Raw genomic sequence first — 24537 nt, forward strand, 5'->3', positions numbered from 1 at the left:
GTTTCTTCTTAGTTTAACATTACAATCTATCACCAAGTGTTTGTTTTAAAGTTATGTGTTGATCATTTTAGATGAAGTTTTTGAGATGGGTGGACTCCTGGCATTGTCAAAAGACGTGAAAGCTGAATCTAACGAACAGATTCCACTTTTGAAATTCCATCACCTATTCCATCACTGGAGTCAACAAGTGCTGCAAAGGGACCTGCATTTGCTGTGTTACGTGACACTAGCAGAGCAGCATACCCCTGGGCTTGGACTTTGTGTTTAGATTAACACAGACCCTTTATGAGTTGTTCTGCTGAAAATCAGAACAAATCCTTGTTGATAATGACTCCCAGCCTCTTTGCTAGCAGATCACTGTGCTATTCCAGCTGTGGTGTGTGTTATTTTTAAACTCTCCTAACACATACCTCAGCTGGAATAGGTTGCTCATTAAGAAAAAAGCATGCAAATTAGTCCTGTAATTCAGGCAGAAATAAAACACTTGCCATGTGTTTGAGACCTGAACTGTTGGTCATTTAAGGTTAAACAGCCTTTGTACTGTAGATCTAATGACTGGTATGATAAATTGTTTTGCATTTCTAGCGCAGGTTCGACACCGCTGCGCCGGCTGTGTTCGAAAGTGAAGTTGGGCACGAGTAGAGGCGGTGTTGTCTGAGAATGGCATGCCTTCTGTAAGCCAGAACCCACCATCTGTGGCTAATTATGGGGAAATAGTTCAGCAGTTTTATAATGTACAGCTAGAACAGTAATGAATAGAGCTTTTTAAAATGGGTTAAACATCCCTGAGAGAGAAATGATGGCTAGCATTATTAACCCGTTCTTTCACTTTCCTGTCGGAGTGAATTCCCATTAAATCACATATACACCGTGCGCACACGGAAGTGAATCTTCTCAGAGCGCTCATCAGCTAATGTACGTGCTTGCCTCTCGACTGCAAAGCTTGCTCTCTAATTGAGTGGTAAGAGGTTTGCACTCCATCTTTCCATTCAGTTCAATGGACTGAGGTGCCAGTGCTTTACAGCAGCACCCCATGGGAAAGTATCCCAATCCCTGTGGTTGAAACTGGTAATATAATGTCCGTGTTCTTTGCATTGTGAGCTGCAGCACGTATTGTTGCTACGTGATTCTGTCCCGTCTGTCCTGACCCTGCGGGACGATGAGTGGTCAGATGGTGAGTCTGGTGTTGAAACTCCCTCCTCGACCTGCCTAGGTGGACGCACACTTGTGTTTTCCTCTCAAGAACAAGCTTTGATTAAGCTGAGCTTGCTTGTCACGACTTGCCATGCTGTTGAACAGCAATGTAAATACATGAACATGCTTTGCGCTTATCTTCATCAACGGGGGAGAACTTTCATTCAAATGCAGGCTGATGTACTTGTTGGATTTTGCGAGGGAAATAACAAACTGAGCTAGGTCCTTGCTGTTTAATACTGTCTACTTGAACTCGCAGCTGCTCTTTGTTAACCTGCAGGGAAAGAAGGGAGATGTTTTTTCATTTTACCTACAGTACAGTGCGCTAGTAAAGCATTTTGTTATGTAGTATAAACGTCCCTGCGTAACAGCAGGGACTGAGGAGAGGGAAGGTGTTACTTCGGTGTTCTCTGTGTACTCCAAGTCATTGTGGTGTACAGCACCCTCTGGTGGCTGCTGTTTCGAAGCTGCACTTGTTTCTATGCCTATGTTTGTGCAGTATGTGCTGTCCAGTGCTGGCTCATAATAGTTCTGCACAGCTACCCTGGATTGATTTGAATGGTTTTCTTTTTATTACAGCAAACTATATTTCATTGTTGCATTAGCCATGCATTCCCTAGCCCTAACCCTAACGCTCAACTTATACCCAGTTATGGGGCAGACATAAACTGCACTGTCTAAAGGCTGCTACCCACCAGACGCAATGCGACAAGCGAAACTGTGCAGCAATGCGACAAAATGAACATATACTCCAGAATGACGGAGGAAACTATAATAGCCAGAGCTTTATGACATCACAATTTTAAAGATACAGATTTGAAAGGTAATATATGGGAGTCCATTTCGAAGGAACTGGATAAGCCTGATATGTACGGTTTATTGCCATATGTATTGCTACAGAGTTATCAAGAGACAGCACTGTAACACATTTTAATAATTCTACACTAATCTGAAATGATCAGTAACCAGTTCCTTATGAAAAATGGTAAACGATCCATCCAGACTGTTCACGTCATATTCTGGTAGACAGAGTTGGTTTATTTTACAGTTTAAATTAGGATTCCCAGAATGAAAGGCAAACATAGATTTAACCCTTAAGGTGCAATTTCATTATCTCTTCCAAGAGAGATGCTAATCCATAAAAAAACAGAGCCTTTGTAAATCAGTTTGCTTAAAAAAATAAATAAGTAAATAATTGACTTACCACAACAAAAGAGAAAATTCAGAGGGCTTTCCAAATATCTTTCATAGCCGTTCTGAAGTATTCGCTATTAGTTAAGCTGTGCAGACTTCATATCCCCGAAAAATATATATTAATCAGGCTTTTGAAGTGTGTTTTATGTTGGGCTCATCCCTTTTTTAATAAAAGAAACGACAGAGCAGGAACAAAGTGGTTTCACCCATCCATCTGGGGACATGCTGCTGCTCTGAGGCCTCTCTGAGAGCTGCCTCCTCTGCAGTGCGTCCTGCTAGCCATGCCCAGAACCACATGAGCTGTGGACTGGCAGAACGCATTGATTCAGCTTTGGCAATCTTTGTAAAAGAAGCAGTCTACTGTAACAAAGTCTGGTGTCTCTACATAGAGGAACTCTGCTCTTGATGGCATATGGGCATCTTATGAGACCCCAATGAAATGACCTGTGAGGCATTGTCCTGAGCACCCCCTACATGGACACACACACACGCACACACACACACACACACACACACACCGCACAGCATATTTGATTACATTTTGTATTTTGATGTCGTTTCAGGTTCTAATACTAAAACAGGAAAAGTGAAAAAAAAAGGTAAGAAATTCCTGACACATTTTCCTGGTCTAAGCATGGTAATGCAATTTCCCTCTGAATACTCAGTAATGATAAACAAGAACAGCTTGTTATTGAACTGCAGTTAGGCATGCATTACCTGCAGCAATAGTTAAGCAACCTTCGAGACAACCCCATTTTAAAGTTTGTAAACTTATGCTTCTCTCTTTCTTTAGGCAAAAAACAAGGACCTCCTGGTGCTCCGGGCCCTCCTGGCCCTCAGGGGCCCCCAGGACCACAAGGCCCTCCAGGAATTCCCGGAATTCCCGGCATCCCTGGAACCAGCGCTATGGGGCCACCTGGGCCAGCCGGGCCTCCGGGACCACAGGGTCAACCCGGGCTCCCAGGACCTTCAGGTAACACCGTTACAGAAACAAACCCTGCCATGCATCAAACATCTACATTAGGGAGCATGATAGATCATGTGTTGTATTGAGGAATTCCAAAAGGATCTGTGCAGAGTGCACACTGCCACCCAGTGTTTAAATGTTGTAAGTGACTCAAAGCTGCTGTGCATGCTGCAAGTTACTTATTGTTTTTTTTCATTTACAGGAGCAGTAGAAAAAGCAGGGGCCAGAGAAACGCAGGTAGGAGCTCAGTATTGTCAGCTGCATTCAGAGAGCTCTACTGTACTGCACTTCTCATACGGATAAAATACTTGGTGTGTGGAAATAATTCTGCAAATCTATTTATTTATTTATTTATTTTTGGACATTTTACAGCCAGCTGTGGTACATCTGCAAGGACAAGGATCAGCAATTCAAGTAAAGAATGGTAAGAGTTAAATTGAAGAAACTAAAGTACAAGTTATCAAGTGTTCATCTGCTTCACTAGGATGAGGGGAGGGAGGTAGACATTGTGTATGTTTGGGTCATATAACATTTTGTTAATAAGATGAAATACTTCTAGTGATGGGAGTCCTTATTTCCAGAGGTTATATGAGTGTGTGTGTGTGTGTGTGTGTGTGTGTAGGTATACATATAGATATTTAAAAACAATTGTAACACTTTAACTAAATATTTGAAATGCCTGTAAAGAATACAATGAGTGCTATTAAAATGGACTGGGGTCTGTGTTTCAGCTAGTACTTTAGTTCCTTGGTACACTGTAGCGTCTGTCCACTTGACTCTTCCAGGTTTGAAGGCATTGCTGATTAAATGAAGTAAGACTGTCTTGTGTTTGTTTAATGATGACTGATGCTGAGTGACTGCCCTCTTCTCACGCTGAGATCTTTCAGGGGGCGTGCTGAATGACTGGTCTCGCATCTCCATGAACCCCAAGGTGTTCAAGCTGCACACGCGCAGCGGGGCGCTCGAGGTGCTGGTCGACGGGACCTACTTCATCTATAGTCAGGTAGAAGTGAGTATGGTCTTGGACCTAACTCTGTCAACTGCATGCCACTGAGAAGAGCGCGCCTGGATCTTGTCTGACTCGAAGAGAACTCGATCAGGAACATTTAGAATAGCTCACCATCACAATAGGGAGCTTTCACTTCATAAATTACTTTGCTGCTTCATTTTATTTATATAGTTTTTGCGTGTACACAAAAGGTTTAAATGATTAATATATATATATATATATATATATATATATATATATATATATATATATAAATTTCAGCTGTGTAGAAAGGACGTCATGAAAATGTCAGAATAGAATGTTCATTCCAAGAGGTTCCAAAGTTCCGAGTTTGAAGATGAACTCGCGTTCCCTTTGTTTCCGAGCAGCATTCGTTCCACAGCACTGACTCATCCCACAGATGGTGATGTCTTCAGCAGTGGGATTATCATTGTTGAAATGTAGCGGTGTTGGTTCGAATGCTTTTAAACGGGACAAAACTAAAACAAACAAAAAATAAAACTGACCTTCACAATACTTATTAGGATATTCTCCAGTATTAATTCTTATCCATTCTAGCCCAGTTGTGTCAATATTCAGCTACCATACTGAAAGGGGACACTGCATGCTACATATTGCACAGCAACAGGCAATGTCCAGTGCTGCGTCTTCCTCATGTAGATTTGTACTTGCAATAATTTAATACTGACAGTAAAATAAGTGAAAAAAAAAATGATAGCTTTAATTTACCTAGAATGCTTTTGCCATGGGTTACAAATAGAGGTAGCCAAAACTGCATGATTCTTCTGTGATTGGTCATGTATATTCTTTTTAATTCTCTCTCTCTCTCTCTCTCTCTCTCTCTCTCTCTCTCTCTCTCTCTCTCTCTCTCTCTCTCTCCCCCTCCCTCTCCCTCTCCCTCTCCCTCTCCCTCTCCCTGGTGGTTTGGTGCCAGGTATACTACATCAACTTCACAGATTTTGCCAGCTATGAGGTCGTGGTTGATGAGACCCCCTTCCTGCAGTGCACGCGGAGCATTGAGACCGGCAAGACCAACTTCAACACCTGCTACACCGCTGGGGTCTGCCTGCTGAGGGCGAGGCAGAGAATAGCGATCAAAATGGTCCACGCAGACATCTCCATCAACATGAGCAAGCACACAACGTTCTTCGGGGCGATCCGGCTCGGGGAGGCTCCGTCATCTTAAAAAAAAAAAAAAAACACATCACAGATATATTGGATAACCCAGCCTTAATGTCTGTCTGCGTCCTTGTCCCTAATCCCTGCCTCTCGCTCGCACTCAGAGGATGAAGGAGCCCAAGCGATCACCAGCTTGTGAAATGCTCAAATGCAGAGTCCTCAATACCGTAGACCCTGCTAATGTATATGAAGGAGCAGAGTTCTCCTCTGGAGGCTGTACGTTCTGGAATGGAACTACTCGCATGTAACAGCGGTGGAGTCCTATCGCTCCCTCAGTTATCACAGGTATAAAAAAGGACCTTGCTAATGTAGAGTGTAGCAGTAAAGGGAATGAGCAATGCACTCACCAGCAGAGACACTGTTCTGGTCCTTGCTTTGTCCTGCTGGAGGACCTTGTTGCTAAAGAAGCATTGCCTTTTCAGGACCAGCTCTGACCTCAGGACTTGCATGAGATGAGATTGCATTACGCCGCACTCACTGTGGGGAAACGGGCAACCGTTTATTTTCATTATAACCATTTTACATATTTTATATACCAAGTCTTGTGATCTGTGTCATAATAGGACATCTGTCTAGTGCGCACTCAAGTACAAGAGCTGGAAATAGAACAGTGAAAGGGACTGAAACCCAATGGGATGGTTCAGAATCTCTATGAAGATATTGAGCCATGTGTTGATGCAGTATATCGCTGCTGTCCAGGAAAACAGCCCAGCTGCAATCCACACACTGGATACCCCAAGAGCTCAAGCAGCAGAACCTGCAGATTCCTATTTGTCTTTTTAAGCTTATTTATATTTTCATGTTTTATAGTGGAGCCCCCATCATTTTAATGTTTAGATAACCCACCACCTTACCACATACATGTGAGAAAATATATATAACTACTGCGTGTTATCTGTAAATATATATATATTTTTGACTGTATTTATGAAAGTCCGGCAGAGATTAAGTATCCCCTTCAGTGGATCAAGTAGGCATTGTATGGTAATGCTGTCTAAGAAATCACCACTAACTATACAAGAAGAGTCATTTTGTTTTTTAAAGTCAGTACCTTCCTGTGCAAACCTTGCTACCCCAGATTGTCCCAGACTGACAAACAGTAAAGTTCTGTTCTCAAATGCTATCGTTTTACTGAGCAGCTTAAAATACCTTTGAGACTGAAGAGCAAAGTATCTTGCTATCTAAACAAGGAGGCCCCCTACAGTGTGTTTATCTCAAAGGCTGGTCCCTTGTTAGTGACCCTGTGGCAGTCTGGCTCGCAGTGGTGATGTGTGATGACGTCACGGACCAGGAAGTAACTGAAACCAAACAGTGGATGGGCGGTTGAAGCTGAGTGTAATGGCACTCAGCGTATTTATTAATAAACAAAAGATTTAAACAAAACACAAAACAAAAAGGCACAAGGGCCAAACGAATAAACAAACAAACAAGTAAGTGTCGTGCTGGCTAATCCAGCACGTTTTAGCAATTGTTAATTTTCTTATTCTCCTTGCGCTCTTCCTCTCTCCGCTCTCCCGTACTCTCCTCAACACTCCCCCAAGTGCAGAGAGCTGCAGGTTTATATACTCTGGCCGAGGGATTAACTAGTTGGTAATTATCTTATTATCCCCCGGCCAGAGTCTGCACGCGTTTGGTAAGGATGCATGACTGTCAGCTATTTAAGTAATCAGTAGCTGATCAGCCATGCATCCTCACGGGGTTTTTAAATATAACAATAAAAGACGCGGCGCTTTTACCCGCGCCGCAAACAAAAATACAAATAATAATAAATAGGGGCGGGACACTCCGCCACACATGCCCCCCCTTGTGCGCAGCACACATGGCCCCAACGGCCACCTCCCCCCTCAGTCTTAAAGTCCCGGAAGAGGGGGAAGCAAGTTACTTCTGGGGGGTGGCCATGGTGGAATCTCTGGCACCCCCCCATTCTTCGTGGCCGGCAGCTCCCTCTTCCGGGGCTCCCGCCACACTCTATCCTGCCGCGAAAGTGCGGCTGGGGAAGCTGGTCTCCTGACCTCTCCCCCCTTCTTCATGGCCGGCAGTTCCCCTCCGTGGGGCTCCGACCACATGATCTCCAGCCGCGAAAGTGCGGCTGGGGGAGCTGGTCTCCTGACCTCCCCCCCTTTCTTCATTTCTGGCAGCTCCCTTTCATGGAGCTCCGGCCATCGTGTAGCGACCCCAGGCGAAGCAGGATCCCTGGCGACCCCAGGCAAAGCCGGACCCTCGACGACCCCAGGCGAAGCAGGATCCCTGGCGACCCCAGGCGACGGCAGCAGCAGCGGACCCTCGGAAGGCGACGGCAGCAGCAGCGGACCCTCGGAAGGCGACGGCAGCAGCAGCGGACCCTCGGAAGGCGACGGCAGCAGCAGCGGACCCTCGGAAGGCGACGGCAGCCGCAGCGGACCCTCGGAAGGCGACGGCAGCCGCAGCGGACCCTCGGAAGGCGAACTCGGGAGGGGAGCCCCTGGCCATGGAGGCGGCAGCGGGAGCTCCACTTCTCCCTCGTACCCTGTGTCCTGTGGAGAACAAAAGGCAGCCCCAGGCGATGCAGAATAGCCATCCCCAGGCAATGGCGATGGTGGGAGGGGAAAGCAGTCCTCCCACAGCGGCTGAGACGGAACCAGCAGGTATTTACCCTCTGCTGGTGGAGCTGGGAGTGGCAAGCAGTCCTCCCACGGCGGCTGAGGCGGAACCAGCAGGTATTCATCCTCTGCTGGTGGAGGTGGGAGGGGCAAGCAGTCCTCCCACGACGGTTGAGGCAGAACCAGCAGGCATTCACCCTCTGCTGGTGGAGGTGGGAGGGGCAAGCAGTCCTCCCATGACGGTGGAGGCGGAACCAGCAGGCATTCACCCTCTGCTGGTGGAGGTGGGAGGGGCAAGCAGTCCTCCCACGACGGTGGATGTGGAACCAGCAGGCATTCACCCTCTGCTGGTGGAGGTGGCGGAGGCAGAGGCAGCTCTTGCTGCTCTGCTCCTGGTGATGGTGGAGACAGAAGCAGCTCCTGCTGCCCTGCTCCTGGTGGTGGTGGAGGCAGAGGCGATGGGGCGGATGCTGGCCACTCAGAGGGAGGCTGTGGCGGTGCTGGCTCCCTCTGCTGTGGCGGCTGGGCTGGCGGGTGCCGTGCTCCCTTCAGCAGCATAAATAGAGGCTGCTGGGGAACACCAGCATCCTGCCCTTCTCCCCCCCAGAAAAATTCAGGGGGTTGAGCCTGTAACTCCTCCCCTTCTGGCTCTTGGGACTGCAGCTTGGGTCCTAAGGCTGTGGAAGCGCAGACTTCCACCTCTTGGGCTATGGACGCACCGACTCCCCCCTCTTTGGGCTGTGGACGCACAGACTCCTCCCTCTTGGGCTGTGGACGCACCGACTCCTCCCTCTTGGGCTGTGGACGTTCGGGCTCCTCCCACTCGGGCGTAGGACGTTCGGGCTCCTCCCACTCGGGCGTAGGACGTTCGGGCTCCTCCCACTCGGGCGTAGGACGTTCGGGCTCCTCCCACTCGGGCGTAGGACGTTCGGGCTCCTCCCACTCGGGCGTAGGACGTTCGGGCTCCTCCCACTCGGGCGTAGGACGTTCGGGCTCCTCCCCAGGCTGTGGAGGCGAAACCAGCAGGCATTCTCCCTCTGCTGGTGGAGACGGTAGCGATGGCTCCTCTCCCTCTGATGCTGGAGACGGTAGCGATGGCTCCTCTCCCTCTGATGCTGGAGATGGCAGCGATGGCTCCTCTCCCTCTGATGCTGGAGACGGCAGCGATGGCTCCTCTCCCTCTGATGCTGGAGACGGCAGCGATGGCTCCTCTCCCTCTGGCGCTGGAGACGGCAGCGATGGCTCCTCTCCCTCTGGCGCTGGAGACGGCAGCGATGGCTCCTCTCCCTCTGGCGCTGGAGACGGCAGCGATGGCTCCTCTCCCTCTGGCGCTGGAGACGGCAGCGATGGCTCCTCTCCCTCTGGCGCTGGAGACGGCAGCGATGGCTCCTCTCCCTCTGGCGCTGGAGACGGCAGCGATGGCTCCTCTCCCTCTGGCGCTGGAGACGGCAGCGATGGCTCCTCTCCCTCTGGCGCTGGAGACGGCAGCGATGGCTCCTCTCCCTCTGGCGCTGGAGACGGCAGCGATGGCTCCTCTCCCTCTGGCGCTGGAGAAGGCAGTGGCTGGGCTTTTCCCGATGGAGCTGGAGATAGTGGTAACCCTGCCATATCTGCAGCCAGGTAGCGGATTACCATGTCTGCAACCTCCGGGAGGGACACTGGGCAGTGTTGCTTTTCCCAGGCTTCCCATCGCTCTCCATCTCTGGCCCACAGGAGGTTGATCACATCAGGGAGGGCCTCTTCAGCATTCCTCCCAGGCTCCACCAGCCAGCCCCAGATTCCCTCAGAGGAGAGTGAACTCCTCTTAGCCAGCGGGCCCTCTCCCCCCGACGCCGGACGCTCAGGCTCCTCCATCTCCTGCCATGGAGGGGGGTGGTCTGGTGCCACGTGCCCGACCTCACCAACCGCGAAGCACCACTCCTCACCCTTCAGGCAGGTGAGGCAGACGTCCAGTGTGGCTAGGTAAGGCTGCTGTTGCTGCGCCTCCTGCTGCTGTTGTTGCTGCTGCTGCTTTCTCCTCCGGCTACTTTTCCCCATTTTTAGTTATTTATTTTTTTTCCAAAAAAAACAAAAAAAAAAAAAAAAAAAAAAAACACACTAAAATACTTTTTGAAAAAAACAAAAAAAAACGTCCTTATCCTTTCCTGGTCCGGCTGTTGGAGGCGTTGTTTGTCCCACCTCGGACACCATATGTGGCAGTCTGGCTCGCAGTGGTGATGTGTGATGACGTCACGGACCAGGAAGTAACTGAAACCAAACAGTGGATGGGCGGTTGAAGCTGAGTGTAATGGCACTCAGCGTATTTATTAATAAACAAAAGATTTAAACAAAACACAAAACAAAAAGGCACAAGGGCCAAACGAATAAACAAACAAACAAGTAAGTGTCGTGCTGGCTAATCCAGCACGTTTTAGCAATTGTTAATTTTCTTATTCTCCTTGCGCTCTTCCTCTCTCCGCTCTCCCGTACTCTCCTCAACACTCCCCCAAGTGCAGAGAGCTGCAGGTTTATATACTCTGGCCGAGGGATTAACTAGTTGGTAATTATCTTATTATCCCCCGGCCAGAGTCTGCACGCGTTTGGTAAGGATGCATGACTGTCAGCTATTTAAGTAATCAGTAGCTGATCAGCCATGCATCCTCACGGGGTTTTTAAATATAACAATAAAAGACGCGGCGCTTTTACCCGCGCCGCAAACAAAAATACAAATAATAATAAATAGGGGCGGGACACTCCGCCACAGACCCTTAGGCAGATGTGAGCCCACCTCCCTCCCCCTTTTTAAATAAGAGGTCTTGTAATAAATTCCTGGGTGTGCCTAAAACGTACACGGGGAGGGCCAGCCTTGAAGCAGTGTAGTTGCTGACAGACACAGAGGCCACTGCTGTGGGCTCTTCTGGAGTGCACTGAAGATACAGAACAACATCTCCATAATGAATTTGGGAGGAACGCCTGGCCCTGGAGCATCCTTCCGAGGAAAGACACTCATCACTCCAGCCTAATCTTTGTCTTAAAGAACCGGATCGCCAACAGAACTACTTGTTAAAAAATCATTGACTGGTTTGAAGGAGTTTAAAATCTTTTTTTGTTATTTTTTTTTTATTCATTTGCAATTTGCAGTAATTTGCCTCTGGAAGAGTGATGGTGTCTTGCGGGGTTCATTCGAGGTAACTCTGCTCGTGGCGCTGTTCGTTCAGAGAGGCTGATCCAACGCAGGATCCCTGTTCCCTGCATGGCTCCTCACTGTGCTGGAAAGGGTGGCAGCTGGAAGCCATCGGAACACAGTGTAAGCACACAAGCAAGCAAAACTAAACTAAACTCAAGAGCTTTTCCATCACGCAGGCTAATAGGCTAAGTTGTTTTGTCCTGCAGGTGTTCACGCTATGGGGAAAGCACCACCCTCACCTTTGATTAAAATGTATGTTATTGCTAGTCTCACTCTCTGTCACAAGGCCTGTCATTTAAATAAATAGCTTTCATAATAGTAAGAGATTTAATATGTTTATAACAATAAGATATCTTCCATATAAAGAAAAATAAACTCAGACTGAATAATGTGGCCATGTCCACCTTGTATTCTAATGGGATTTGTATCTAGAGATTACTGCAACTGCACTGTTTAAAACGTCCCTTACAAAGAACGCACAAAGAATTACAAATATATGCACACTGAATTGCTGCAAAGCCCCCTCCTCCTGATTTCGCTCTGTATCCAGATGCCTATTAGATACAGAATAACATTTGAACAACTTTACAGGTCATTAAAAAAGACCACTTTACTCTTCCCTAGCCATAACGTTATAAATGATATTAATTGATTCATATAAATGGCAACATTTTCCAATAGGTTAGTTTATGCCCAATAAAGATCAGTGAAGAGTCTGCTACTTCCACAGCTAGTCTACTGACTTTGCTCCAGTGGAGAGTTTAATCCACTTCCATGCTGCTCTAACCACACTCCCTAACCGACTGCAGCAAAAAAAAAAAAAAAGGGAAATCGTTAGATTGAGAGAAATACAGACAATACGGTGCCTTTCTTGGTCATTACGTGGGTATTTATAAAACCCTTCACGTATAGTAAGTAGTGGCAAAATGTATCGCTTTTATAAAAATGACATGAAGTGTAGTATCACAGACCTTGCACCGCAAGCCCAAAGGGCATGTTGAAAATGCAGTATTCTGGTTTCTATTTCTAAACAAAGGTGGTGTTCTCATTCACTGCTGGACCAGTATTTACATGAATATGATATCAACCCCAAAACCCATATACAGGAATAAAAGTTTATCCCAAGCACCTATCCGCGGTTATCCCGGGATTACAACTAAAAAGGGTGGGAAATGCAATCCAGGAGGATTCCCCGGAGTTGTTGAACGCTCCAGTACAATCCCATGTGGTTCATCCCGACGAGCTCGGATTCACCAGTGCTGTAATAAAACCCAGCAGTGGCTGGCTTATCCTGGCAAGGTGTAGGTTAACCAAATCAACCGCTAAAGCAGACAAATGTTTCCGCTGGTGTTTCGATAAGTTTAACCTCTCAATTTCTGATAAAGTGCTTAAAGTTATGGATAAAACACTGGAATACTGCAGTTTTAAATTTGAGACCAAACCATAAAACAAGACAAGGATTATGTGTAGTAAATTAATGGTGATCTAATCGTTTTGTTTTGATCTCTTCGTTGATCAGATATACTGTACATTTTGTATACTGTCTTGTATATATGTATATAATAAAATAGAATGTGCGTCTTTGTAAATGGTCTTTATTTCTCAAACCATACAATAAAGCTTTTGTTTCCAAATAAATACAATGTGGGTCTTATTGGTTTTGTTTGCACAGTACAGCTGCTGAATAGCATCAATACAATTATAATGTGTATACTAATTTAGTATCTTTGTCTCATCAGCATTGTCTTAACAGATCAATAGAAATTTCAGATTTCTTTATTTATTTTTCAACCATTTGAAATTCTTTAGTTAGATTTATTTAATGGTGTGTAATGCAAGAATGCATTTTTACTGTCATGATTTCAATCAACTAAATAGTTTCAATGTTGTCAACTGGTATCAATGAAACTACTAGGCAAAGAGGACAACAACAGTCTTTTTCAGGAATTAAAAAAAATACAATTCAGTTTGCATAAAGGGTCAAGGGCTTGTGAATTAGGCATTTTAAATCTTTAATCTTCCAACGCCTCAGTTTATTTCATGTTAGTATTCCAATCACTTGCTATAAAAAGGTGTTCATGGTGCATATAAACCACTTTTTAAAAAAACATGAAGGAGCCCAACTGAATTAATCGGGAGACAGAATTGTACATTTGAAGTTTTTAAAATACATCGATACACGTTTCTTATGCCTAAAGCAATTCAAAGTCTGCTGTAAGTATAGGACATGTGCAATGGTTCGCAAGTATCTAATATTAAAAGCTGTTTTGTATTTTTTTTCATCAGCAATTGAAGCTGCTACCACAGCGCACTAAACCAAAACGGGCAAGTTCCCCTATTTTTAAAAGAGAACACTCATCATGCGTGTTTCCTGTGATGCAATCGCTTCATTAGCTGTGTCAATGTGATGATTGTGAACACTGTAATGTAAGCTAGAAGGAGGCAAGAATGTTCGGCTCCCATTTGGAAAAGAAGTCCATATCCAAGAGGCTGGTCCTCTCCCAGTCTAGTTTGTCAATGATCGTTCTCATGGCTTTGTCTTGCAGTGTTTTCTTACTGCACCAGGTTAGCACGTTAAGAGAAGAGCTGCAGAAACTCAACAAGGAAATTCATATGTACCTAAACCACGAGCCTGCAACAGAGCAGAACCCAACAGTGCATGCAAGGGAACCGGTAAGTGCAGCTATTAAAATGTGAATGCCAAAAATGAACTGAGAAAACGTTTTACACAACATGCGCCATTTATGCATTAGACAAGATTTAACTTCAAATGAAACCGGTAAGGCATAGTTTAGGGTTAAGAGTTAATCAGGCCTTCAGAGCTCTTCTGTAGTGATTGAGGGGAGTGCAAACAGTTTGGAAGCACTACCTCAGTTAATTAAGGAGTCCGGGCGCATTGCAGGTCGAAACTGAATGCAGTGTATTGAATAATTAATCAAATGAGTGTGAGTCGATATTACAGTACAGTGATTGATTTAATGAGATCAGAAACGTTTCGCCCCGAGCCATAGTAAACTACACAGCTCCATGGCAGGATTATAATCTATAGACTGCTACCATTAATCTGTGGAGAGTGGATTGAAATACTCAGGGTCAGCTCGCCGACAGGAATGATTTATACTCCCCCAGTTAACAGCAACTGATAAGCAAGTTAGCAAAGCTGCAGATTGATAGGGCCGTTTAGAGCGGGCTCCTGTCATTGGTGTGGTGAAGTGCAGCAGCCTGTGGTCACAGGCAGAGTTGTGTTCATTAGCAAGCACCATCTGGTAACTGAAACCTCTTTAAGCCTTTTTGTTTTTCTTCAGAAATTGGTGCCAAGCAGTTCAAGCAGTTTTGAAAAGATACAGCAATATCAGACACTGAACTCCCTGATAAGAACGAGGAGAGAAGCGAAAGGTTCCACAAGTGAGTAACCTGCATGTTCTGTTGTTGTTTTATATCAAGTCTTGAACAGCCATACAACCAAGCACCAAGGTTTATTCCATACTAACAAATATATCGGGAATGGATGTGCAGCCAAAAAAACAAAATCGGCTTTCCCTGGATCATGCACCTTTATAGACCTAGGCTTGTCCCTTTTGCAGCTTGTACGGTGAATAACTTGAAAAGTACAGAACAAATGATGGTAACACTTTTATTCTGTTTCCAGAACATCAGTCGTTCATGCAGCTGGAAGCTGTAAAAGATGCAGAGCCAATTCAGAAAGGTGAGTTCACCTTGGATTCAGCATCGCCATTCCCTGTTCCTTCAGCATCATCAACCTATGGAGTCCTCTTAAATCGTAAAGACAATGTACTTGCATTAACCTTCTGCAGTGTTGCGAATGATGCACATTTCTTTTTGAGAAACATGCTGTGATATGTATCACTTTCATATTCAGTACAATGAGTTTTACAAAATGATGAGAGACTTGTTATGGGACGGTCATGTTAAATATAGGGCAGTTTCTAAAATGTACACAGACGTACATACAGTACATGTGCATGGTCTTGTTTGTTTATAGACTGCATTAAAAAACATCTAATTGTGCTTCAATTTATCATTGTATAAAGGTGATATAACCATCATTCCCTGGGCAGTCACGGTTGAAAGGGGGGAAAGCCTGACTACAGCTGATAATAAAATGATTGTACAAGAAGATGGTTATTACATGGTGTATGGCCAGGTAAGACCATACATTTCTTTAAATCTAACAGTATCTTCTTGAGAAATGTGTTTTTACTTGCCTTCCAATGCCAACATGTCATACTTGTATCTATTCTTCACACTGACAAGTATTTAAACGGGCAGCATACGGAAAGCACCCCTGATTTTATAACGGCATACGGAAAGCACCCCTGATTTTATAACGGCATACGGAAAGCACCCCTGATTTTATAACGGCATATGGAAAGCACCCCTGATTTTATAACGGCATACGGAAAGCACCCCTGATTTTATAACGGCATACGGAAAGCGCCCCTGATTTTATAACGGCATACGGAAAGCACCTCTGATTTTATAACGACATACGGAAAGCACCCCTGATTTTATAACCTTGCTTTCCTTATATAGTCTGGATGTGGTACAGCCTCATGAATACATGGCATTGGAAACTGCTTCACACTGGAAATATCCTTCAAAAGTACAGGGAATTCTGCGCAATTCACCAAATGCTTGCAAGAGCTCCCCTGTTTTGTCATGTCCTGCAGGTTTTGTTCCTGAATCCCGGGATTCAGGATATAATGGGTTATCTTATCCAGAGGAGAAGATCCAACGTAGTCGGGACAGAGCAGAGATACACAAACCTGCTTCTCTGTGTGCAGGAAATGCCAAAGGAAAGAAGCACCAACTCCTGCTACACTGCAGGTATGACTGGACCCGGGCTCATGCTCCTATTCAAGCAGCACTGCAAACCCTGGAGCAGTCCCATCAGAGACCGTCGGGGCAGCCCTGTATATATATGCAGTTATTTCTCTCATTCTTTTCTCTCTTTTCATCAGGTGTAGTGAAACTGGACCAAGGGGACGAGCTGGAGTTGGTAATCCCCGACCGACCGAACGCTAAAATCTCCATGGATGCCGACTCCACATTTTTTGGCGTTATACAACTCCTGTAAATTACTCTGGATTAGGGACCTGCCACACACTGGCTGGCCAGTGCAGTAATAGTATTCATACTTTGGTGTTAAAGCTTCTGTCTCTGTCTCTGTCTGTTTTAGTTTTATATTTTATTTTATATTTATATATAGACCCTTTCAATACAGAAATTGCTACTAAGTTATAAATGGTAAATACTGCATGGATTTATTAAACTTTTATCAACAGATATAAACCTGAACTGAATGTACTCTAACATGATTACTGAAAGTGCAATATGTGTTGGTTTCTTGTTGTTATATTTGTATAAAACGTACCCTTCCTATTGATTTTTGTATAAACTCTAAGTATACTGGCATCAGATTACTCTTGTAAAAGAGGTAGCTACCTCATTATTTTTCTTGATCCTGGTGAAAAAACAATGTAATAAAAAGCAAAAGCATGGGCTGTTTCTTTCTTGATGGTTTTGCTAGTGCCAACGTTGACAGGTTGTTTAAGTTGTCTGTTTCGGCTCCTATTGTGTAAAGAGCCGTGGTCTCGCTGACGCCCTGCGGCATTGCTCTGTTTAGACACGGGCAGGACTACAGACTGTGGCTGTATTATTCCATGTGAACGCTCCCTCCCTGTCACTGTGCACTTCACACCCGCATCTGTACAGGTATGAAGACTCAAACACCAGCCTGCTTGGAAACAATGCGACACTGGACCCCAATCAAAACATTTTAAGGACTGTTAATGTTATTTTAAAAAGTGTTTAAAAACATTCTCTGTAACAGTGCTTTGTAAATTGAAAATGCTTTGTAAACATTTATTTTTATTTATTTATTTTCCACTTGCACTCGAATGAATCACGTGCTGAATTAAAAATGTAATAAACATATACACAAAGGAGTACTGGACTTCTTTCACTAAACAGCCAAATGTTTCACTGGTCTGGCTCTTGAGCACGGCTCTGTTCAGAACATCTGGAGCTGCAATGCTGATTTCCACCACTAGGTGTCCTGCCTCATTCACTTAATAAACTGTCTTGGCCTGGTTGCTTCCTCTTCCTGGGGCTCACTCTCAGTATTAGAGCACAGATACTCGAGGAGGAAGCTGCTAACGCCCACTGTTCTCTGTCATTATACAGTACGGTACATCAAAATGACGAGCTATGCAAAGAAGGTCATTTTCCAAACATTTTCTTCCATACTGGTGCAGCGGCCAATGCATTTCAATGACTAAATATAACGGACGTCTGGTGTGAAGACTGTAGTATAGCAGCAAGTGTAAATGAAATCTGTACAGCTCTTAATGCCAGTGGCACTATGAAGCTTGAACTCCATTGTAACATTTCTGCAGGGCTAACCCAAACACATGATATCTTATCACTAATATTTCAATGTTCAGGGTGTCCTACAGCAATCATCATGTCAGCTCATGTAAGGTACAAGAACATACAGCATCTATGAACCATATACAAGATAGGCCACATGTGGAGAAAAAATAAATCTTTAAATATTGTATCAATTAGATAAAATCTAGTTCTTTATTTGCTTTTCTAAGTAGATGCTCTTGTTATTGTTAATACCTGGGACAATGATTTCTAAAAACTGACACACCAGATTAACAATGGAGCTGTTATTTCAACACCCCCTCCTTTGCCCAAGTGACATTAAAGCCATTAGCAACCGAGTATATGCTCTATAGGTTAAGATGATGAACAGGCGGGTATGATTAATGTGGTTACCCTGAATGCCACGACTATGGGATTATTACCCAGCTTGGTGTGTCCACCACGTCAGGCCAGACTAGTGGCCCCACCCCAGGGGGTCAGCTTCACAACACTCCTTCCATCTCTTTGGTAGTTTCCACTATTTGCATAAAATCCTAGGAGGGGATGTCCTGGACAGGGCTTGTTTGAAGCGGTGGGATGGCTATTTCTGTCTCCTTGTGTATTCCGCTCTGAAGAGTTCCTGCACACTGTTTGCTCTCCTTGTTGGTTTTGGAACGAGTTCAGCAGTTCTCCCTTCCCAGGAGGAGGGCAGCTGGTGCACTAGTGTGATGTTTCAGGCACACCATTGCACATTCAGGGACCATTGTTTTCTGCCTTCTGAAACGGTGAGCAGATTATGAATGTATTACGATTAAATACGAGTCCTGGCTGTGTAACGTAGACGTGGAAAACGTTATTATTAATTATTCACTTTGAATTCAACAGCCCGTTTCTAATTGCATTGAAGTACTGGCACTTGTTATAAAGTGTTACCCAAATAGTTTTATCACTCTGAATGGGTAAAAGCCAGTGCTTTAAGTTTTCCAGCGCTGAAGAACTAGAGTTCCACCTGTCACACTTGAAGTCCTATGTGCAGCAAAGGGAGTTTCACAACAGAAAGAGTGAACATAAAGTCTGGTCAACTAAATGATAAGACCCATCATAAGTGACTGTAAATGCTATAAAGAGTGGTAAGAAAATGTTGTTGGTCTCTAAAAGAAAAATTGCTCATCTTTGATTCCAATGGGGTTTTTACCGTGGTGCATAGCGCCACCTGGTGGAGTCTCTATATGCAACGTGTAATCTCAGTCTGCCTTGGCAGTTCACTGACAGATATGGAATACTGAAAACAGCACACAGAAAGTTCAGGCTAATTTAGGAAGAGTTAACAACACTCAGCGGTCATTTCCTCCTCATTTCTCCTACGCTGTGGAAAGTTTTTTTTTTTTTTTTAATAACAGTGCTATAAATGGATAAGCATGCTCCAGGGCTACAGAACCCACAGTCATGTTGCTCTTCCACAGAACACTCCAGATAGAATGACTCCCTCGATCCTGACCTGGCTTATGCTACTGCACTGCTCTTGCATTTCATCCACATTCGGCTCCAGCACTGAACAGTATGCAAACCAGAGCATCTGTCACAAGGTAGGGTCATTTAAAATGTATTACACTGTTCTGATGGTGCTTAACAGGGTTTTATTTTACCTCTGCTCTGATGACATGAAAAATATTCTTTGTTTTATTACTTGTATTATTATTGATGTTATTAGATATAGCTGTATGACATTTACATACAGTGTTTATTTATTTAAACATTCATCAGACCCTTTGTCGTGTGTTTCCTTTTTTTAGTTTATTCATCATCAGTGTGGAAACTGGCACAAAATAATTCTATTGTAAATTTTTTATTCGTATTTGACGTAAAAAAAAAAAAAAAGCTATACATTATTTTTTATTTAAACATAGTTTCAGAATGATTTATTCTTAGCAAAAAATGTAATGTTTGGTTTTATTTTTCCTTCAGTGTATGGAAATACAAACCACAAAGCAGGTGACAGAAAGCTGATATTGAATGTTCCAGTAGAGACGTGGGCACTGGGCAGTTGGAAACTAAACTTGTCTGCAGTCTCTTTGTTATGTGCTTCAATTGTTTCTGTTTTTTTGTTGTTTTTTACAGCGCAGATTTCAGGAGCTGTCTTGCTCCTCTCTCAATCTTTCATCTGTTCCAAATTACCTGGAATCCGGACTTAAAAAACTTGATCTGTCCAACAACTTTATCCGAACTCTCAACGAGGAATCCACAGCAACACTAAGATCACTGCAGGAGCTGGATTTAAGTTTCAACCGGTTAGATCTATTAACCCGGAGCGCTTGGAGAAACTTGGTACAGCTTCAAAGTCTTAATCTTACAGGAAACAACCTGGATAGGAACAGGAAAAGAAACGGTGCAGCCTTGCAATCGCTGAAGAGCCTGAAAGTGCTGGAGCTGTCCCAGAACAATCTGAACAGCGATACCGCCGCTCTGTATCTGAAGAACATGTCCTCGCTGGAGCACCTTGGCTTAGCCAGAAACAAACTGACAAAACTTTCTTCAGAATTATTCCACCAATCCCCCAACTTGGAGAGCATCAGCCTTGAAGACAACATCATTGTGGAAATCGACGAGGGAACCTTTGAGGGTCTGAAGAGACTCCGGGTGTTAAACCTGGCCTTCAACTCACTGCGCTGCATCTCCGATTTTCAACTGAAACAACTGCTTACCCTGAACCTCAGCAGAAACTCCATTGAGTTCTTTGTGACGAGTGAAAATGAAGACATGTATCAACTTGAAACTTTGGACCTTAGTTATAACAGGCTGCTTTACTTTCCCCTGCTCCCCAAAAGGAGTGCTTTACAATATCTGTATTTACAGAACAACGAAATGGGTTCACTTACACTTGGATCTGCATTTTCAGAAGTAAGAACTCTGTACCAAGAAATCACAAGATTAGATACTCCCAACAGCAAAACAGTCTTCAAGCTTTATTCAAACACGACATTTACAAACTTGGTTCACCTGGATTTAAGCAACAATCTATTCACGTCCTTCCCGTTTCACTTTTTACACGACCTGATTGCTCTTCAGCACCTTAACCTCAGCGACAACTGCCTTCAGAACTTCACTTTGGAAGAAAGTGCTGAAGAAACCCAAGCGACACCTGAGCGACCATCTCCACTATTTCAGAAGCACATTCTTCTCCCATCCATGAGGACACTGGATCTGCACAGCAATCTAATCCACTATCTGCCCCCTTGGTTCTTTGAGCTCCTACCCCAGATAGAACGAGTAAATCTAGGGAAAAACAGCTTGCAACCCTGTGCAATCTCCCATGCTTTTGCAAGCAATGGTCCTGCATTGCAAAACGTGAGCCATAATGATGACTGTGTGGACTTCTCTGGTTTAGGAACTCTGAAACACCTGGATCTGCGTGAAAATAACATTGCAGTGCTGTTCCCTCACATGTTTCACCAAACTCCTTTGGTTTCTCTTGACCTCGCTGGTAATACACACCTTAGGATAGCTGCTAAGGCTCTTGACAGCCTGGCGTCCACACTGCAGGAGCTGTCCGTCAGTGGCAACCTGATGATAAACTCCGATTTACCTCTGCCTTGTCTGAAAGAGTTAAGAAGGCTGGACTTGTCCAACAACCTCCTAGGCGCTCTACCTCCGCAAATCGGATGCTCCCCACTGGTGGAGATCGATGTTCGGAACAACTCCTTGACCGGGCTAGATGTGCCGGCGGTCACCTGCTGGTCTAGAAGTCTTCAGACCATCCAGCTAAGCAGAAACTCTTTCAATTGTTGCACTCTGGATTGGCTGAGGATCATGCAGGAATCTAAGGTGGACATCGACGATCTGGAGGACGCTGTGTGTTTCTATCAGCAGAATTACACGCTTGCAGTAGCTTTAACAAGGGACCATTCACAAGAGTGTCCGCATGGGGCGGCAGCAGAAACGACATTCCTACTAGGCTTACTAATCGTAGCCGTTCTGCTTATAACAGCTGCTGTGGTTATTGGTAAATTAAAGTACCAGAAACCAGGCACTTCTGTCGAACTTAAGAGTAACAAAGTGGCATCTTTTGAATATACTCAAGACATCGACTGTGGTCCTAAGGTGGCTAAACTCAATTTATTTGAAACTGAGACTTAAAAAGCTAGCTCATTCTGGTTGCTCCTGTCTTTTTTGTAACATATGTTTAGGCAGATAATGAGTTAACAAGTTTCTTCACTTGAATATTTATACAAGAGCAATATAAACAGGAGTGAACAATGTATGCCTATATTTTATTTTTCACTCACAAAGTATAATATTTGATTATTTACAAAGCTCTCTCTGAAACACTACCTCTTATGCATAAAGCCTTACTTCTTTCTCTGCAATTGTTATTGTGTGTACCTCTTCACAGCAGACAGATACTAGTGCTTGAACACAAGCAGAAGCCCTGTATTCTATATATCTTAGGAAAGCTTTGTAGAATAAGTGTGAACAGCTCAAACCTAAATAGAATGAGCAAAGTCACATTTCAGTCTTTTTTTTTTGGGGGGGGGGGGGGCTGTACCCTATACTTTAAAATTCAGTATTTATTTAGTTTTGTTGGCAAGTAATCAACGCATCAATGCTTAGATACTCACACAATCTCCCTACTAATCACCCACATTACCACTTCGTTTACCCTTTATAATCTGTGCAGTGGAATTGATGTGTATGTCCCTGGCCAGTTTCAAAGGTGGGGAGCTGTGAAGGATGTGTGATATTTCCTATATAAAATATTATATTTGCATTTGAAATTGTCTACTACTATTATTTTCTTCTTTGTTCTAATGTTATTTATGTGATGTATCCATTTATATACAAATATGTATTTATTTATTTATAATATGATGTTGTTATGGTGATTTTTTTAATACTATTTGGTAATAAAGAATATATAATTTAAAGGGAAATAAAAAAAAGCTGTGTGTCATTTTTTTTAACAGTGTCATTCTCCATAATGAAGTCTGAATGAATAAATATAATTTAATATAGTCTACGCTGTAACTTGAGAGTCTTAGATTCAGACAAATTGTGTTACAAATTCTATGAATTACATTTTTTGACAGAACACAGGAAATCATAAATAATGTATGTGTCAAAAGGATGCTTGCTCAACGACTGATGCTATCAAACGTCACCTCACGTCAACACAGCTGTAAAAACCAAACACAGAAACAACACTATTGTGCAAAAATAAAAAACAAAGAACAACAGACCTATGACTCAGCAAAGCACATTCCACCATCCCACATGTGGTGAGAGAGGACGAGGACACTCAGACCTTGAGCGCTCTGCTGGGGCTCGTCCCCCTTTCAGGACATGCTTTCCATAATCCTGTCCAATTTAACAAACACATGACAAACCTAAACACACACACAAAGTGTAGCAGCTGAAAATAGAAAAACTGAAAAATAGACCAGGAGATCAGCCCAAGCAAGCCAACCCTTGACTAACAAATTGAGCAAAGCTTTTTTTGACAAAAGCGTTGGATTGCTTTCAATAAACTTGAAAGGTCGGGTTAATAAATGATTACCACTTTGTGAATGATCTCGTACTATGCGGCAAAAAACTAAACCAAATAAGGAATTGAAAAAAATATATTTAAAAATAGAACAAAAACGAATTCATGAAATACGTTTTATAGTAAACCACTATTTTCATCACATGTCCAGTCTCGACCAGAAAAGCATCAAAAACACCCTAGACGTGATAAGCATCTGTTATTCTATTATTATTATTAATATTATTATTTCCAAGTATCAGCTTCTGGTTTCACCATGCTGGGGGTGAGATGTCGTCTTGTTATCATCTGTTCCCATTTTGTACTATGAGTCAAAAAAATTTCCTCCAACGATAGCAGTCATATGTTATGCACTGACATGGTCAGTGAAACTTCCCAAGTTTGTTTGGGGAAGAGATATGACTTTGATGGGCAAAGCAGAAACTGGCTGGGGAGCGCCCCTGCACAGCATGATAACTGTGCCCATAGCAATCTATAGGCAGCAGCCAGTCCACAAGACACAGCAAAGTGACCCACACTCAGCAGCATGCTTCCTGTCAGTTATCACAGTGGGCAATCTAACAAGCACAGTGGAGCTACAAAGGAACACAAGCTGCTTCAACCGCACGCTTCTATAGCATCAGTTTGGAATGTGGCAAAGCAATTATTTTTCTGCTTTAATAAATATTACGTTTAATCGTGAAATATCTATTTTTAAAACATGATGTACAAAAAAAAAAAAAAACTTTGTTTCGTAAGCATTTTGGGGCATGTAATGGAATCGCTTGTTGCTGCGAGAGTTGTTTATTTGTGACCATTGTTTGATGAGTTATTTAGGGAGCGCTGCCTAAGGGAAGAGCTGCATTCAGACACGATGCTATCGTCAGTAATCAACACCTGGGTACAGGTACCGATTTCGAAACCAGCTGGGAAACAAAACCCTGCTTTCAAATTTCTTACAAAAATGAAATAAAGAAAGTAGACAATCAAAATGACTTCCATGTGAAAGCTGATATGCTTTTCAAGTCGTGACACTTTCCGTTTTTTTACTGCAAGTGTATTATGAGAACCAACACAAGTGGTATCAGGGCAGGGCTGGTAATAAGACTCCTACTGCACAGCAGTGTCACCCATTCCAGGTTTTACTACCAGCTGGATTAGGTAACAAGCTCAGGTATGTCTGATTAAACCCATAGTAAAAGCAGCAAGGGATCAAACTGCTATGCAATAGGAGTCTTATTTTCAACTCTGCGATACTTAACCTGTTCCTGTCAAGCAAGAAAAAAACTTTCCACGAGAGGCATCAAAAACTCACAAAAATTCCAGAAATAAACAAGG

At 43.7% G+C, this 24537-nt stretch overlaps 4 protein-coding genes across 8 annotated transcripts in view; 3 read left to right on the top strand and 1 right to left on the bottom strand.

Annotated features, from left to right (window-relative positions):
• Window positions 1-7336, top strand: part of LOC117972087 (ectodysplasin-A-like) — a 47441-nt gene extending 40105 nt beyond the window's left edge. The window contains exons 3-8 of one of the 4 annotated variants that reach the window (XM_034920358.2): window positions 2952-2987; window positions 3182-3361; window positions 3558-3592; window positions 3728-3779; window positions 4234-4358; window positions 5299-7336. In XM_034920358.2, the coding sequence (XP_034776249.2) occupies window positions 2952-2987; window positions 3182-3361; window positions 3558-3592; window positions 3728-3779; window positions 4234-4358; window positions 5299-5550 (680 nt within the window). In that variant the 3' untranslated portion in view covers window positions 5551-7336. Of the gene's footprint in view, window positions 1-2951; window positions 2988-3181; window positions 3362-3557; window positions 3593-3727; window positions 3780-4233; window positions 4365-5298 lie in introns of all 4 variants that reach the window. The other 3 variants (XM_034920360.2, XM_034920357.2, XM_034920359.2) reach the window with 3 other exon arrangements.
• Window positions 7325-8630, bottom strand: LOC131701651 (skin secretory protein xP2-like). The gene is made up of 2 exons (XM_059000765.1): window positions 8176-8630; window positions 7325-8056 (listed from the first exon to the last, which is right to left on the bottom strand). Exons 1-2 carry the CDS (start codon window positions 8245-8247, stop codon window positions 7394-7396), a joined length of 735 nt encoding a protein of 244 aa, XP_058856748.1. The 5' UTR covers window positions 8248-8630; the 3' UTR covers window positions 7325-7393.
• Window positions 8631-13295: 4665 nt separating this feature from the next.
• LOC117430860 (tumor necrosis factor ligand superfamily member 13B-like) lies at window positions 13296-17279 on the top strand. Of its 2 annotated transcripts, XM_034051404.3 has the most exons (6): window positions 13464-13961; window positions 14594-14693; window positions 14938-14994; window positions 15341-15453; window positions 15980-16136; window positions 16271-17278. In XM_034051404.3, exons 1-6 carry the CDS (start codon window positions 13737-13739, stop codon window positions 16384-16386), a joined length of 768 nt encoding a protein of 255 aa, XP_033907295.1. In that variant the 5' UTR covers window positions 13464-13736; the 3' UTR covers window positions 16387-17278. The 2 variants fall into 2 exon arrangements, with proteins under 2 accessions (XP_034776252.1, XP_033907295.1); XM_034920361.2 differs by having other exon boundaries at window positions 13296-13961; window positions 15980-17279.
• Window positions 17280-19104: 1825 nt separating this feature from the next.
• On the top strand, window positions 19105-22562 carry LOC117430849 (transforming growth factor beta activator LRRC32-like). Its single transcript, XM_034051381.3, has 2 exons — window positions 19105-19267; window positions 19800-22562. Exons 1-2 carry the CDS (start codon window positions 19160-19162, stop codon window positions 21813-21815), a joined length of 2124 nt encoding a protein of 707 aa, XP_033907272.2. The 5' UTR covers window positions 19105-19159; the 3' UTR covers window positions 21816-22562.
• The last annotated feature ends 1975 nt before the right edge of the window (window positions 22563-24537 follow it).

This window comes from Acipenser ruthenus, chromosome 26 (assembly GCF_902713425.1).
Source record: "Acipenser ruthenus chromosome 26, fAciRut3.2 maternal haplotype, whole genome shotgun sequence".
Lineage (NCBI taxonomy): Eukaryota > Metazoa > Chordata > Actinopteri > Acipenseriformes > Acipenseridae > Acipenser > Acipenser ruthenus.

Excerpts from the sequence above, each read along its gene's own strand:
- LOC131701651 (XM_059000765.1), bottom strand. The coding sequence starts at position 8,247 with ATGAATACCTGCTGGTTCCGCCTCAGCCGCCGTGGGAGGACTGCTTGC. Across the intron at positions 8,057-8,175 it reads CCCAGCTCCACCAGCAGAGG|GACACAGGGTACGAGGGAGA; the intron begins GTAAATACCTGC and ends TGTTCTCCACAG.
- LOC117430860 (XM_034920361.2), top strand. The coding sequence starts at position 13,737 with ATGTTCGGCTCCCATTTGGAAAAGAAGTCCATATCCAAGAGGCTGGTC. Across the intron at positions 13,962-14,593 it reads CAGTGCATGCAAGGGAACCG|AAATTGGTGCCAAGCAGTTC; the intron begins GTAAGTGCAGCT and ends GTTTTTCTTCAG. Across the intron at positions 14,995-15,340 it reads TGCAGAGCCAATTCAGAAAG|GTGATATAACCATCATTCCC; the intron begins GTGAGTTCACCT and ends CATTGTATAAAG.
- LOC117430849 (XM_034051381.3), top strand. The coding sequence starts at position 19,160 with ATGACTCCCTCGATCCTGACCTGGCTTATGCTACTGCACTGCTCTTGC. Across the intron at positions 19,268-19,799 it reads ACCAGAGCATCTGTCACAAG|CGCAGATTTCAGGAGCTGTC; the intron begins GTAGGGTCATTT and ends TGTTTTTTACAG.